At 41.4% G+C, this 17,543-nt stretch overlaps 1 protein-coding gene across 2 annotated transcripts in view; it reads right to left on the bottom strand.

The window, feature by feature from the left end:
• LOC132471542 (A disintegrin and metalloproteinase with thrombospondin motifs 7) overlaps window positions 1-17,543 on the bottom strand; it is a 92,422-nt gene that overhangs the window by 32,475 nt on the left and 42,404 nt on the right. For both annotated transcript variants that reach the window (XM_060070647.1, XM_060070648.1), the window contains 3 exons: window positions 15,925-16,045; window positions 15,252-15,496; window positions 12,411-12,552 (listed from right to left, as the gene is read on the bottom strand). In XM_060070647.1, the coding sequence (XP_059926630.1) occupies window positions 12,411-12,552; window positions 15,252-15,496; window positions 15,925-16,045 (508 nt within the window). The remainder of the gene's footprint in view (window positions 1-12,410; window positions 12,553-15,251; window positions 15,497-15,924; window positions 16,046-17,543) is intronic.

Here is a 17,543-nt window from a genome sequence, read left to right on the forward strand (position 1 = left end):
CGTTATGACAGGATCTGTATCTGACCATTGACAATCCACTTCCACCAATCCAATCGACAAAGAGGGTTTTAACACCAACTAACACAGTGTACGTTTTCCACGAGGAGTTTGGTTCAGGTATAACCAGAAAATATTAAAATATTTATAATATAAAAACTAAGCTTTACGTACAACATACTAAACCCATATATAGTTGGACGAGATGTTTGTACTGTATATGTACAAACATTATAGGCTGAATTTGGATGAAACCAATAATAATAAAAAGGATAGTGAAATACTGTGCTTGCACAGGTTGCCATAACTCTCCTCATTAAGGGAACAGAGTTAAAAAAAAAGGTACGAAAAAGTTATTGCATGACATGCCATCATCGTTGCATCAGTGAGGACCAACATGGTTGTGTGTGGGGCTCATGTTTGGCAGAACGATTATATCCGTGGGGATATGAAAGAGTTCAAGGCGGGATTTTGAACCCTGAAGCTTGTGAGACTATTACCCGGTGCAGCCCCTAACATTAACCCCACCGCTACGGTGGTGGCCACAGCATCTGATGATACTGAGACGGCTAGGGATTCAGCTAGAGGGAGTCGGGACAGGTCTGATGATACTGAGACGGCTAGGGATCAGCTAGAGGGAGTCGGGACAGGTCTGATGATACTGAGACGGCTCGGGATTCAGCTAGAGGGAGTCGGGACAGGTCTGATGATACTGAGACGGCTCGGGATTCAGCTAGAGGGAGTCGGGACAGGTCTGATGATACTGAGACGGCTAGGGATTCAGCTAGAGGGAGTCGGGACAGGTGGATGGGAAGTGACTGCTACATAACTTTCACACAACACAACATAAAAACTGCTTCAAATGATTTGTAGCTTACCAATTTTGTTCTGCCTAATTTGCCTAATAGAAAACTTTATTTTATCGTTGTGCTGCTATGCTTTGCAATAGAAACGTAAATCATTAGAACTGACTGCATCTACATTGTGGACAGAATGTAGTGATATGTTTTACTTAGTTTTGGTCATTCTAGGGTGGAGGTATGGAATAATTGCTTGTCATAAGTGATTAGTGCCATATCGTTGCCTTTTGTGCTGCTGTGGTCTGTCTGACCATTTTTATGCGACAGGGTCCCATTATGTTTCCCCAGCGAATCGCTGTGGACCAAATTACCCATATCTTTTTAACTACTTACCAATGTTGTATTGGTTACTACAAGCTTATCCATGGTTAGGTTATATCAACGGGGATGTTTTTAATGGTGAGCTCATGTAAAAACATGCATAAAACCAACAAAGCGACGCATAATTCACTTTGTACATTGTCCCTGTTTATATAAATTTAATTACATAGGTACACAAATGAATGTCAAAGTTTGTTTAGCAGCGTGTCAACACAGTATCAGTAGAGCTTTCATTAGGACACATTCTTAGCACACAACTTGGATGCTTGTGAATAACCGATACGATATAGGAATGTAAAGTAGTTTAAAAAAAGAATTTAATTGTGTCTCCAGGATTCCACTTTCGCATCATGTGCGGCTACTATGTGATGTTAATAGAAACTTAGGATTCCACAAGTGAACTTATAATTAGAAATTTCTTTCTTGTGACTATAGGTGAAAGCTGCCCTATTTTCATGTTATGACTGGGAGACTGTGACAGATGTGCCTTGAAGCCCTGTGGTAGCAGAGCCGGAACCACTATAACACTATCTGTGTTGCAGCAGGGCAATCAGCGCAACCTGAAGCCTTCAATCTGCTCGTCTGGTAGCCATACTCATTATAGTTGGAATATGTTTAGCAATAAACAGTGATTTGTACCAGCTAAATCATATTATATAATGGTTCCTCTTTTTATTATAGCTATTCAGGTAGGGCTCAAAATGGTCATTGTGGGCCTTCAGACAGAAATGTTGGGAGTGGACCTGAGCTCCACTCCACTGGCCAGTACTGAGCAGAGTGATGGGGAATCTGTTTATTCACCCTGTAGGGGACCTAGGGACAGCACATGGAGATAAGGAGTCATCTGATGAGTCTACCTCTCCTCAGTTAGTTCAAGTAATCCATCTTACTTCATCACCAGTCAAAAGCTTAATCATTGTGCCTTATTGTGCTCAGTTTGACTTCATTGTCTTTCCAAGCATGTTTACCATGAGCTCCATCTGCTTCTTGGGAAAACAGATGCAGCATGGATCAGCAAGAGAGCACCTTCATCAAAATAAAGAAGGCAAGAGGCATTTCAGCAATGCGAGATAACCATTTAATATATATATTTGTGGGTTATTTTCTCCTGTTATTATGTACTCGTTCCAGGATTGCCACACTTATTAGCTTATCCTTTTCCAGTGTTCTACCCTTTCGATGCTCAAGGAGGTTCTTATTTAACGGTATGAACTGTCAGCAGCCAACCACCCTCATCTATAATGAATGAGAAACATGTTTTTTTTTTAACTATTTTGAACCTTGTGAACCGACTTCATTGTGGCGTATTGTAACCCGTGACGTAAAGGAGGTCAACCCCAACAAGTCACATAGTCAGAGACAACCAGGCCTGTGACAGTTCATCCCGGTATCACGTGATTTCGGGCTCATGCTCACAAAAATCGATCGATTGAATCATGTCCCAGAGACTGATTGTCCGACTTTTTTCGTGCTACACAGAACGAAATGTAAATGCATGCACTTTGAATGGGAGCGTTTCTCAGACTTCTTCCTGCTACACATGGCGACATCTACACCAATGCATTTCAATCAGGTGTTTTTTTCTGACTTCTGACTTGCGCAGTGCACCATCGAAACAGCAATTAGATTTTTCTGATTTCTGCAGCAGAAGACTCCTTCAAAAATTCTAACTAACCACATCCCTTAAACTCAGTCTCACACCAGAATGAAGTGTAAGAATGTTGGTACACAATGGAAAACGTTGTAGTTTTACAATAACGGCTCTTACATGTGACATGCCGATGTTTTTTTGGCCTATTCTTTCAATGGGCCTGATTTCACGTAATGTGACTGTCAAGGTTGCTATGGCGGCTGATATAGACCCCCCCCCCCCCCTATATTCATAAGCAGTTGTTTATGACCAATGTTATATGAACACAATACAACATATATATGAAAGTATATTCTAATAACGTTTCTAATTTTTTTTGCCTCTAGATAATAACTCTTTCAATTTTCAACAAATCATTTGCACCGTTATTTTTCATGTTCACAAATTAAAAAACTATTATTCAATGTTAAAAATGTCAACATGCCAAATTCAGCTGCAAAATTCAATGTATGAAATTCAGTGTTAACATACGGGGACCCAAGGAAGAGCAATCGATCATAGATGCTGGATCGCGCTCAAGCAAGGAGAGCGAGCGGGGTTAAGAGTGTCAGTCGTTGGTTACCCGAATCTGATGCGGGAAGGCATTTGCAAAGCAGGTTTTAGCCATGTCCAACGGCAACGGCTGTGATGGGTCTTTCTTTCTTGACACAAACGTTAATTCTCAACAGCCTTTTACACAGTTGCCTATAAGGGGAAATGCATAAAGGTAAATCAACGTAAATTAACACTAGTGACTGTAGCTTTTTATGGGGAAAGAAGCAATGGTGGTGGACCGTTCTAAACACCCTATCCAGTGTATAATGCCGCTTTTCCACCGCACATGTAGCTCGACTCGACACGACTCGACACGACACGACTCGACACGGTAGCAGCACGGGTGCTTTTCCACCGCAAATAGTACCTCCTGGACGTGGGCGGGGTCGGCTGCGCGAAAGGGCCGTGACGTATTTGTGTACGCGACGCAAACAACACATACGCAACCCACACATGGACAGAACCCACATAACAACAATGGAGGACATCGATCGCATTACTATTATTAGCTGGCATGTTGAAGAAGTTGGAGAAGTGGAACATGTTGGCTGCGGCGCTGCTATGGATGTTACCAGCATGGTTGCCATGTCGCTCTCGTGACTTCGTCACACTCTCTGGCCAATCAGTCGCCGGCCGTCTGCCGACGTCACCTTTTAGCATCGGCTCAGCTCGCTTGGAACCTAGAGCGAGTAGGTACTAGAAAAAGCAGCCACTTCAGGTACCAGATACCATGGTACCGCGGTGGAAACGCAAAAAATGCGAGCTGAGTCGAGTCGTGTCGAGTCGTGTCGAGCTGGTACCATGCAGTGGAAAAGCGGCTAAGGGTCTGTAAAATGCTAATCAAATCAAATGTATTTATTAAGCGCAGTTCTATGTTATAATGGAATGCACGCAGCTTTTACTGCCGTTTATGAAATAAACGATGAACTAATGCCTATATGTGAAGTGTTTGTGTGATTGCAGTGACTTGGGTTGATTTGCATGCAGTGTAAGGGTAATGTAGTGGGTTAAGAGCCCCATATTAGGGCACCAATTTTGGTCGATCCGTTGAATGAGAGCGCAGTGAAGCAGCAGCAGCAGCCTGTAGTTCAAGTGGAAGCACGGCGTGCCTTGGGAAAAAGTGCCCGACAGCAACCTTCATTTGTCATCCTCATCTGTATCATGCCACGCAATACTTGGTTCTGCGCGCTCGTTGCGCTCTCGTTATGTAACCACAGAGGCATATCAACCGCTGTGCTTCAGCCACTCAACGTGCTGTTGCCCACCCATTCCCAGTGATAGATGATGATAGAAATGCTACGCTTCCAACTCGTGCATGTTGCATAAAATGTGCAACAGCGCCACACTTTTTGGTTGGTCGCAGAATTCCGTGGAGAAGCCGTTGCCGTTCGACATGGCTATGGCTTTACACATGCCTTCCCGCATCAGAGTCGGGTATCCAACGACTGACCCTCTTATTCCCGCTCGCTCTGCTTGCTTGACCGCGATCTAGCATCGATTGCTCTTCCTTGGGTCCCTGGATGATACTGAATTTCCTACATTGAGTTTCATACATTGAATTTGGCATGTTGAATTTGGCGATCTTGAAAATATTTAAGATAAATTTAATACATTGACATATTTAACGCTAAATATTAGATTTTGAATTTGTGAATATTAAAAAATAACGGTGAAAATGATTCTTGAAAATTGAAAGAGTTATATTCAGAGGAAAAAAATATCAGATACGTTATTTCAATGCATAAATACTCAATGCTTAACATTCAGTGGCTTTTTATTTTCAAAATCCGATGAGACAGATATACTTCCATACATATCTAACAACACTCAAACACATATCTAAAACATATTGATTCTAGATTCCTGTGATAGGAGCGGGATGCTGTATTGAGGAACATTAATGTACACAATGTAGGCACAGTTCAAGTTGCAAACGAGTTTATGTGTTCTGTGTAAAGTGTAATTTATCCAAACATATTATTGCCTTTTTTTCTTATTGAGTGCAATGATCATGGCAAGCTGCATACGAATAAGAAATAGGGAACCAGATTAATAGTTGTGAAATGACGGAGGTACACAATTAAGGTGATAAATCCTCATCTAGGTTTGTGTAAATAAAACTTTACACAGAACTCAGACTTGTTTGCAAAATGAACTGGGCTTACATTGTGTACATTAATGATCCTCATCACAGCATCCCGCTCCTATCACAGGAATCTAGAATCAATATGTTCGGGGGTTGTTAAGAATAATGTGTTCATAAAACATGTCCATGCATTAAATATAGGATATATGCGTGCATATTACAGAGAATAAAATAATGACCATAGATCGTAAACAAGTGCAAATTGATACGATAATTTAATCTGAAAAATCAGATTGTTGTTTTGACGTAGAGGGTGCAGTGTAACCCCCCTTTTCTGAAGTCGAAGAAAATCTCCAGATTGAAATGCATTGTTTTAAATGTTGCTCTGTGTAGCACGGAAAAGTCAGAGAAACGCTCCCATTCAAAATGCATGGGTTTACATTTCTTTCTGTGTAGCATGGAAGAAGTCGGACAATCGTGCTCTTGGACACGAATCAATCGATACATTTTCATGAGCACGAGCACGAAATCGCGTGATTTCAGGTTTTACAGTTAACATGTTATCTTACAATATTTATTTTAATTAGCATGAACTTTGCTACTATTTGCAAAATTAAGTTTACATGAAAGTTTACAAATGTGTTTCATTTATGTCAAGCAATGGCTCATATGTGCATCAGTGGAAGCAACTGTTTCCGACATTAGTGCCTCTACTCTGTCGCTCCTTTAGTACAGACGAGTGAGCAAGCAGGAGTATTAAGAGAGCTGACGGAGATGGGAGGAGGAATCATCCTCTCTGAGGACTGCAGGTCAAACATAGCATTCCGATGGCAACAAATAATATTCATAATACAATTGTCAATTTTCCCTGCCATAACAGATACTTTGGAACTCCTAAAAGGTAGGGGTGATACGGTACACGCATTTGTACCGAACCGTCACCGTACAGGCATTTGCTCACCATTGCTGTGAAAAAAAAAACGAGCCGTGCAAACCCAGCTCACGGACACTATTTCAACAACCCCTGTCTGGGGATTCAGAAATGCAAATGCCATAACCAAGTTTATTGGTGTTTTCATGTTGCTGATCTACGGCCATCTCTGTTGTTGACAAACAAGATTTTTTTTTTAATTTCCCCCTTAACTATGAAGCGTACCGTACCGTGACTTAAAAACCGAGGTACGTACCGAACCGTGACTTCGTGTACCGTTACACCCCTACCCAAAGGTCACCCTCTCCTGGTTATTGTGCCAAACATGGGCCATAGTCTCCGGTGGAAGACAGAGTTAACAAGGTTTAGGACCGTCAACTTCTCCTGGTCTGCCTAGTATAAAAACATACACTGTTCTTAAGCTGTGCTTCTGTGTGATCTAATATCAGTGAGTAATGAGTAAAGAGAGTAATGACGTTGTGCCGTCGTACCTCCCTACTCCTGCACTCCCCTCCTGCTCATGCCAACCCCTGGAGGGAGAAGCCAGAGAGAAGGAGTGGAACCAGGTACAGAATAATTATAAAGTACAACATACAGACAGAAATAATGGAGCTTGTGTTGTTTCTATTTGGCAACACATAATTGGCATCATAATCAATATTCTCTATGTGTGTAGAGAATATTCTGGGGAAAATTGACAGTCCTAAAGGAATACTAGCAATGATGTTTACTGAAATATTTCTGCATGCAGGGTCAACCGCATCTGTGAAACTGGGGAGCATAGCTACTCCTTTGTGAAGGATGTTTTAAAATGTTCCCAGAGCATCACACCTAGACCCTGGAGCATTTTACTTTTTAATCTTCCGCTTTGCACCACAGCACACTAGGTAACTTTTCATTTCATGCACAGCAGGTCACGTCAGCCAAGCAGTAAACAGTAAAAAGAGTATTGATTTTGTGACTAATTACAATAAAAAAAACGCAGACCACAAATCGGGCAAAAATGCTATACTAGCCTCAATGATATTCACATGACACAAGACCGAAAACTATATGGGCCCCTATTTAAACAGTCTGAAACGCAAGTGAGAAGCGCCAAACGCAAGTAGCTTTGTGGGCGGTTCTATGGCGATGTTGCTATTATACCGGCGGATAAATGACTCTAAAAAGGGTTGCCCTGACATAGCCTAATTACCCGTAGGTGTGGTTTGGGCGTAACGTGCAATAAACCAATGAGAGGGCCATGTCCCATCCCCTTTAAGAGCCAAGAGTGCATTTGAATCTGACGAGTTGATATTTTGACAGCGCGTTTGCAGTCTCCGATGAGACAGATGCATGACCACATGAATTTTGAACTTCAAATAGAATAGCGTTTTCTTGGGGTAGGCTGGGTAGGTTCACTGGGTAGGCTGGTAGACTGATCTATCCACCAAAAAATGCTATTCCAGAAACAATGGTTTTATGGGAATGTGTGGCTGGAATACTCTCCCACTGCTAATTCAATCCAATGTTATAGTTGTCTGCTTTTCCTTTCTGAAGAAAAGTATAAAAACAGAACAGCGTGGACAACTGATGGCATAAGAAAGTGGAACACTGCTCTTGAAAAAAATCAAGCAACACTCATCACAGAGATGCACATGACAAGCATGATGGACCACTTTCCAAAAAAAAAGCCCTCCAGTCTGCAATTTATGTTTTAGATGTAAAGGTGGTGGAAGTTAGAGAGATAGAGAAATCCTGACAAGATTAATTGATTGTTATGGAGCTCCAGCAGCTGTCAGATACCCGATGGGCTTGCAGGGATAAAGCACAGAAAGACCTTCAGAGAAATCTGAAAGTTATTTTGAAGCTCCTTGATGACATCGGTGACAGTGACCCACCTAACCTGGCCAGAGGAGATGCTCAGATGTACAGAAATGCCATCAACTTCATGTTTATTCTCTGTCTGGAAATCGCCCCCCCAGTGTTCGAAGTCACTGCTGTGGCATCAGAATCTCTGCAGGAAGAACACTTGCACCCCTCCACTGCCTACAAGGTAAATGATGGTGTGCTTCACACATTGCAAACAATGAGGTCTGAGGAGAAGTTTGGGGAAATATTTGGATGTGCATCAGAGAAGGCAGAGTCTCAACATCCCAGAACCTACCTAAGTCTCTGTGGGGAAGAACAGCTCTCTGACCTTCTCCTGCCTGCTATAGAAAAAGATACCAAGATCAATCTTGGTATCTTGGTAAGCTGTTGAGTGAGGTCATCAACAGCTTTAAAGACATGGCACCGAGGAGGATGCTGCTTTAGAGAGTGGTAATGATCACTCTTCACTCCAAAATTACACTTAAAAAAAATCTCACACTGCTATAATAAGGCAGCCGGCAGTGCCACATGCTGCATGCTTCATTCCCATGTGTTCTAATGTGCTTTTGTGTATGCTGCCTTTAGCTCGAGACCCTCAGCTCCACCTCTAGACTGTGCACACCTGGAGTCCTGCCGTTGTCTGCCGTCGCCTGCTGCCCGGTATCCCTGCCCGTCAACTGTTTAGCAGCTCTTTTGTTATTCTTTCTTTTGTGTTCAGCCAGGAAGCCTGCCATTATGTTTGTTCCCACTTTTCTCCTGATTCTGTGTTGCTAGGGCCGATTAGAACTCGTACTTTTCTTTAATTTAGAAAGTTGTCTTTTGTTTCTAGTCAGGGATAGGCTACGTTTTGTTTGTTGTTTTTGCCCGTGGATCTCCCTGAATACAAGCGCTTAAGTTTGGCAATAAACACCCTTAACTTGGACTACATGACTCCTACTGTTTTTAACATGGTACTATGTTACTCCCCTTACCCCTAGCCCACTTAGGGGAAGTAACACCGCACAAAGTGCCCTTATTTTTCACTGAGCACCTGCCCCCCAAAATGTCTGTGCACGCCACTGCTGCGCGCTGTATAAAAACATTTCGATTGAGCAGAAATACTTTTTAAACTACAGTTATTAATTAAGTTGACCAAGGGGCTGTATTCAAAGCTACAAATATAATTTAAAAAAAAAACTAACTTTCAACGCAACTCTAGCGTCGCTTCAGGCGTCCACACGAATCTGCATAGGTCCGGTTTTATTTGAAACCACCCTGGGACCATGGACCTATTAAAGAAAATGGTTTATTATCTGCCTAATAACATGGTTATTAAAGACATGGTTTCACAAAACAATCGGCTCCGGTTAGATGCACTTTGGGAGATACACCTGCGGATGAGCATAGATGTGAGGCGGATTCACGAGTGTCACGTTTACTTCAGGTGGATGGTGGAGGTTTACTTTCTGGTGGATGTTGATGGATATTGCACAGATGGATATTGCACAGATACATCTTACTATGAAACTACTTCAAGTTTAACTCCCTCTGTATCAGCAATCGGCTAGTCGGCGAACATCAGGGTGAGTAGAAAGGGACATTTGTGGAACTTCTGTTTACAGACCCGCCGTGGTTTAATTAGCAGCTTGGAAACATAGATCTGTGATATCGTCGGAGTAATAGTTTATACACTATGGTCGGAGTGCTAGCTTGTGGAGATTAACATGACAGGGGGTATAGGAGGGTTAGTCCGCTTTAAGGCTGCCAGCCATGTATCAAGGGCTGGTTTCCTATTCAAAGGTAGCCTGTGGAAATGTATGATTACCCCAGCTGCTGTGGCCCTATATAATTCATTACTGCAGCCAGGGGCAATGCAATGAGATGATCCCCCTGTAGACCTGGTTGTTTGCTTTTCCGTAGCCATTTCAGCGGGCCTCAGAGCCTGACTCATACCTGCTATGGCTGCTAGAGCCACAGAGTAGGAGTAGGTTACCATGCCAGTGACGTAGCTGATTGTTGAAATCCAACATGGCGGCCCTGTAACACCTTCACCGTCCAATTTAATCCCTTTTAGCAAGTTCAGCCATTTTTTGTTATTGTATCAATGAGAAGGCAGACAATACATCTGTTATATCAACTAAACTTCAAATTTCAGTTCATCTTTGAAATAGCATCTGAACAACGTGCCACTGGCTTTAAACCAGGTATTCCCTGGTTTGTGGCGGAATTGTTTTCTGAAACTGCAAAATAGCACCAGGGAACATTTGCGCCAGAACACGCCTCCTCCTCTCGCTGAGCCGCCCCTTTGGGTGCAAGGTCATTCCCTAATTTAGCCACGCGTGCCTGTGGAGGGAAAAGAACGCTCCGCGCCCGTGGCAAACTAGCAACGACACATGCGTCAGTTTAGAAAGTCAATTGCGCTGGATGCAAGAAAGGGCCCTATATCTTGCACTGTAATCACGGACAAACACAGGGCATCATGAGGACAGCCAATCATTTTATCCTATCATATTTTAGACAACTGCAGCCGGCGGGCAAAACATCTGGCCAGGCTTTAGAATGCATGCCTGATAAATGAGCTACTCCACATCTGCCTCTATTGACTCCTAGTATCGGCCTGCATCAAGTCAACCCTAGATGCTGCCATTTAGGGTGACGTGTTGATTTGCCTGACCTACATTACATTTTCTGGGATCTTCTGGTATTTTGATTGTATGATTTGATAGTAGCTTAACGTGTTACTGGCTGTGGATACAAGTGTCTGCTGAATGCACAAGATCAGATGGACACATTGCTATTCCAATCAATTCCCTCACTGTCACATCCTGCGGTTTCCCTCTGCCATGGCAACTCCTTGTGCTTACAAATACTGCTCAAATCGTACCTTCTCCATGCACGATTACCTCCCCTTTCCACATTTGTTGTGGACTGAAAATACTTTGCCCTGTCCAACAATGGCAAGTCCCCTAGTCTTGGTTATTCTTGATAACAAACCAGGACCCTTGGAGGTTTTTTGAGAAAAACCATGTACGTCACAGTCGATGCTGCCTGTGTGTAAGAATGCAACAATCTTCCCATGAATAAACCATATCAAATAATTTGCCTTAAAATGTAGGAATAAATTGTTAGCATTCATGAACAAATTTATCCCAACCATAGAGCTTTAAGGGTCTGAAGCCGCTGTCTTCGGAATTCCCACTGTTGAGCCACTTCTTAGATCAGAATGTTTGGTGTTGATGAATGCAATTTTTTTTGTTATTTGCTTAAGGTTTTGGCCCATTGCAATAATCAGTTGATGACCTACTTTCTATCACGGAGCAGTATCACGGAGCAGTAAACCGATGACAAATGATATGACGTAACCTATTTTCATTACTTCAAAAGAGACCCAACACGTGCATTATCAGGTTTTCATCCCATTGTAACCTTTCTGTAGAATGTAAACAGGTTTTAACTACTTTCAGTGAACAAAAGTTTTGGACATTTGGGGGATTTTGTATGAATGTAAAAGTTTGTTCGACCTCGAAATACCAACTACCCTTCCAGGCAACAAAAGGACAGACATTTGGATCCGTAAGATATCTTCAATTGCCTATTGCGACAGCGGAAAGTAGGTTAAAGGAGTGACCTCACACCTAATTGGTCTATAGCGCTATTCCGAAGTCTGACCCATCACCAGCAGTAGCCTACCTGTCCCGGTTACAAAACCTTTACATAACTTAAAATTAGGCTTGCTTAGAATTGTGTTTTTATCTTTGAATTGGTTGGAAGCGTGTCTACCTGTGCCTTCCAAGATTGCAAATTCCCGCAAAATGAAATTGTCCTTATGTCCTGTGTAAGATAGCACTTTCACCATTACGACACCATTGGTCAAATAGTTATACAAAAAGCATTCAGCTTCTACAGCGTGGTGTTTTAGTGTATACTACAAAAATATTTTAGAATCAGGTCATATAGAATGATGTAAGAATGGCACTCGTTTGCCTATGGGTTAGACTCTGTTGGACCCATAGATGTCAAGCAAAGGACTCATTACATAGTACTGCCACATCAACCCTGGAAACAATGTGGAGGATTCTTCCCACTGCTATAACATTATGTATGACATGACATCGTTTTAAGATTTCTTTAAAGGGAAGCATAACATGTTTTAATCATAGAAGTTTAAACAAAACAAGTAAATTAGTTATTTTCCCTTACCGGCCCCACAAGAAGCACTGCACTCAGTCCACGACCCAAATTTCCAGAAGAAGTCGGACATGACAGTGGTGTTGTCCTCCGAGTACTCCTGTCTGATTGTGTACTCGTAGCGCACCCCCGGGTTGGTCTCCTGGAACAGCAGCTGGACAAGATAACATCCCCGGTCAACAACAGGTGTGTATATTGAGGCTACAAACCCACTACATCAATTACATCACCTTCTAAATCAAGTGGTATTCTTTGCAAAGTTACACTTTGCAACTAGTGGCCCTATTTTCTCTATAGAGGCCATATTTTGAAACAATCACTTTAAATAAAATGATCAACACTTTGAAAGGATTTATAGACCACATGGCTATTCACTACTGACACGTTCAATACCACTTCCTCAGGATTAACAGTAGCGCTAGAAATTGTATAAATAAAAAAAATATTGCTCAAATAAGCAGAACCAAATACATGTGTCCAGCTAGCTAGTTCCCCTAATATAATACTAAAGTAGTATTTCATTCTTTCAAGAGATACATTGTTAAAAAACTGGAAGGCCAACAACATATTTATAATATACAAACATATTCAGGCTTCACTGCAGCACAGGGAATAATTATTTATTGCAAATAAAGGGGAATGTTCTATATACTTCAAAATGTACTTTGAATGTGTGTATTAATATAAATACATAACTGTATTTAAATGTTTACTTGAGTGATATGTGACAGTATTTAGTTTGCCTTGTCTTTTTTTCTTGTATTTTGTAACTTCAAAAAACAAAATGTGAGCAAGGCCATTTTTCCCTGCCCCTCTTAAAACGTGGTATTCAAATGTAATCTGTGTGTGTGTGTGTGTGTGTGTGTGTGTGTGTGTGTGTGTGTGTGTGTGTGTGTGTGTGTGTGTGTATCATATTGACTGTCCATACAAATAGCTATTTAGCCCTGGAATTTGAATGAACATCTTGTTAGTATTAAAATCAAGGATTGTTCAGGTGGTATAAAACCACCAACAAGGTAATAAGTTAGTGAGTCTAACCTCTGATCATACGTTTGAGAGAATGAATGGTGACCGAGATAAAGACGGTTTTATGTTCTATCATACTTCTACTATAGACCTCTGAAGAGGTCTATAGTAGAAGCAGTATAGTATAGCTAATGCGCAGATCCGCGTTAGCATAGTGCTTCTTCATAATAGTTAACTACTTTGAAGGCACCGACAATCCATAACCCAAGTGGAATCTAGATGGAAAAAGTATGTAATTCAAAACCTGAGCAGCTTTTACTTCTTCGCCACCTACAGAGTTTGTCACATACTTTTCCACAATATAATTCAAGTAGTTTTCCACCAACAGCCGGTGGTGTTAAATGGCATGTTATGATTAACATGACTGTCAGAGTCTGGCTCCATCTACTTAAGTAGCCATTCTCCTCCTATTTGCTTGCTTAACAGATCCTGCCATGCCCATCTGCCATCTGCAATCACTTCCCTCACCTGAGCTTCCTTTTTCATCTTTCCACCTGCACCTCCTTCCATAATCAGTCTCTCCCCATATATACCTGTTAACTTCCTTTGATCCCTTGTTGGATAATTATAATAAAATTAAGTGTTGTCCCTTTAGGCAAGGCTGGTGTGAATTTAAATTTGTATTTCTAACATTGGTTACAGTGACACCAGTGGGCGAGAGAAAAATACATGTACTCCTGCATCTACATTAATGGTAATATAGTTCCTGTGGACATTACCTTGAATACTATTGATGATATGCCCCGGAATTGATTAATCATGTGATACAAGTTATTGCTCCATTTCAAGACATATTTTGCAAATAATGGAATTGGATGTAAGCGTTTTATGATCTCTTGGGGACTTTTGGCATTCTGCTTTTTTCTCATGATCATCCCTTACAACAGAATGTTAGCGTGCGTTTAACTTCTGGTTGGGATTGTTGTGTGACTCAACCATAAATCCTGGGAACCACTGATGTAATTCATTAAGCGACCACCCTGCTGCCATTGACATTATCCGAGATTGAATCATTGCTAAGTTAGCGCACTGTGTTCTAGTTTTTATAACACTTATTATTATATTGGGTTATTACTTACATAAGTGAGTTGATGTGTTATCAGCTCATGGTTGTGGGGGCATGATAAACTGCCAGCAGTATGAACCTGTCCCCCTGTTCTCGTCAAATCAAGTCCTTTTCATTTTTAAAGCCCTTATTCACAGTTAGTCTAAAAGGGCTTTACAGGCCAAATGTGACCCCTAACCCTCCTCCCCCAAAGTGAAAAAAATGATGCATAATTAAAGGAGGAAATCTTAAAGAGGAACCCAGAGTGGAGGATTCCTCTCTCCAGGGATGCTAAGGAGTGAAATGGGGTCCATAATTGACATAGTATTACAAGCAAACTTAACTTCAATAGTACTTCAATTGTCAACACGTGTGCAGAGCATGCCTATGACATGTGCAAGAAATACGCAAAACTCAACTCAGATCTAATCCGAATATTGCGTAACGCCCTATGAACAGAGAGTTTATAAAGTTAAAGCTGTATCAATAAAATGTAAGAAACAGCCTAAATCACTACCTATTACAATAGAACATTTTCACAGAGGCAACATCATAGGATAAACACTGGTATCATTCATAGCATTATTTATAGCTTTTCCCATTAGATTGACCAGGGTATGGGTAGCAGATTAGTAAAGATAAATCTACTACCAATGCCCTGGTACACAAAAGGAGCCAACCTGTAATTAGTGTTATGAGTGGCGCCTGTGTTGGCCCCGCTGACCCCCCCCCCCCACACACACACACACACACAATGACTATGACTCTGAAGTAAGTCCCACCTGGATCCACAGTGGCTCCTTTGTGGGACCAGGGGAGGTCAGGTTCTCCAGGTGACCGGTTCTTTCGTACGTGAACACGGCTCCTGCTGCCTTGTATTCTCCATTCCACTGGATGGTCCAGCCACCGTTGAGGAAGTACGTGTCGGGTTTGTCGCTCCGAAGAGCCAAGAAGTTCCCTGCCGCAGCCATCTCCTCCACTCTGATGTCCCGTGCTCCCTCTGGGATCAGCCCGATGTCTACATAGCCTGGCGAGGTCCACAAAGGTACGTTACACTTTATTACAGCATCAGAACCCTCCTTCCTTCATCCTGGTACAACTATAAAAACCTCTCACCAAAATTGTTTCTCTCTGGGATCCAGTTATATCTGACAAAGACATGAGGACACTGATGGAAACATGTCCCTCTTTGTTGATATTAAAATAAAGTCTGATGAATTTCAAAGTGGCCTGAACACCAGGGCTTATTATATACTAAATCTCTATTGGCCTACTGAAGGAATTTTGGTTGTCAAACGTTCACACAACCTACTTTTCATTTAGACTAAATCGAACTAAATGAAGGTGTCCAAAACTGAAACCAATTGGCCAAAGCTGCCATCGGTCCATAAATAAACTGAAATCGCTCATGAAAAAAGTTGTTGTGGTTGTGGAACCAACAATACATTGACGTACCCAGGCCTTCGCTCTTCTCAAAAGTTTTGGTCACTGTTTTGCAGGTCGATCCATCCCCCTGGCACACGCCACATCGGTCCTCCAACGCATTAGAATCAATGACAAAGTCACAGCCCACGTTCTGGAACACACATGCAGTAAACCATCAATGCAAACTAAAGAAAGTAATTTGTGGAAAAAGACGACACTGATATATACATATGTATGTTTCAATATTTAAGTAGCCTAGTCCTTCTAGATAATCTAGAGAATAAACTGTTTAAAAACATAACCAGACTGTTTACCTCCTCAAGTGAATTAACCTATGCTATCCCCAGTCAGATCTCTCTCCCCCTCTCCCTTTCTCTCTCTCCCTCTCTCGTATTAATTTTACTCTGAAATAACTTGAATGGAACTTGAGATGTTAGGGATAAGCAGCACAGAGTAAGAGTGAACATTTGGAAATCTTTTTTTTTTTTTTTTTATCTGTCCTATAAAAGGTAAGCCTCAACATAATTATTTATTTACCCCATTAGGCCACAAACCACTTCATTATTATGATTGTTGGTTTGTATTAATTGTGTCTTACTCAACATGGATGAAGCACCCTCTGACATTTTGACTGTAGATAACCCTTAAGGACATACTGTCCATCACGGCGATACGATCCCATCGGTCCATGAGCTAATTTTCTTCCAAAATGTCAACATTGTCGGTAGACGTTATAGGAGTCAACTCAACACTTGCTTTCCCAGCGAGTAATAACCAATGATAAGTTTGTCAATGGCTAATCTCGGCTTCAGCTGTCCTAGTTTCCAAGTTTTAGCAGAACCTCTGGGTAGACCTGGGGCAAAGCTACACAGCATAAAAGAGTTTGACATTTTCATACCATTTAGTTTGTTTGTTTGTTGGTTCAGATATACCAAATCCGCATTTAAACCTTGAACCCCTGCATAATGATTCATCAAATTGTTTATCAGACAGAAGTTGTGTTCAACAAATAGGCTTAATTTATATTTATATATATATATATATATATATATATATATATATATATATGTGTGTGTATATATATGTGTATATGTGTGTGTGTGTATATATATGTGTGTGTGCATATATATATACATATACACACACACACACACACACACACACACACACACACACGGTATGGTAGTTATAAGGTATGGCAGGTAAGGTATATATATATAAATAAATATCTTACTACTATAATAGCAGGCCTGTGGCACCAGTTACTCAAGTTGGTCAGTGCCCAGGTAGAGTTGGAGACCACAAGGACGGCCTGACAGACAACATTGTGTATTCAGAACTGCTCTAATTGCACTGTGGCTGACGAAAAAGTGACTGATATTACCCTGTGAAAATGTTTGCAATACAATGTTACCAGTTCACTTCACTGTGTGGATGGGTCGACTTATTTATTTTGTGCTTCTATCTCACACTTTTATAGAGGAGTTGCTATAGATTACATCGTACATGTGCGATGACAATCAATGGATTCTGAATCAAACTCATTACCCACGAGGGGTTGAGCACGCGCAGCGCACGCGTGGACACTATATATATGACCTGTTGGTTATCTCTGACTATGTCATCAATATTTTTATTTCTGAATCTGA

The sequence above is a fragment of the Gadus macrocephalus genome, chromosome 14, assembly GCF_031168955.1.
Source record: "Gadus macrocephalus chromosome 14, ASM3116895v1".
Classification (NCBI taxonomy): Eukaryota; Metazoa; Chordata; class Actinopteri; order Gadiformes; family Gadidae; genus Gadus; species Gadus macrocephalus.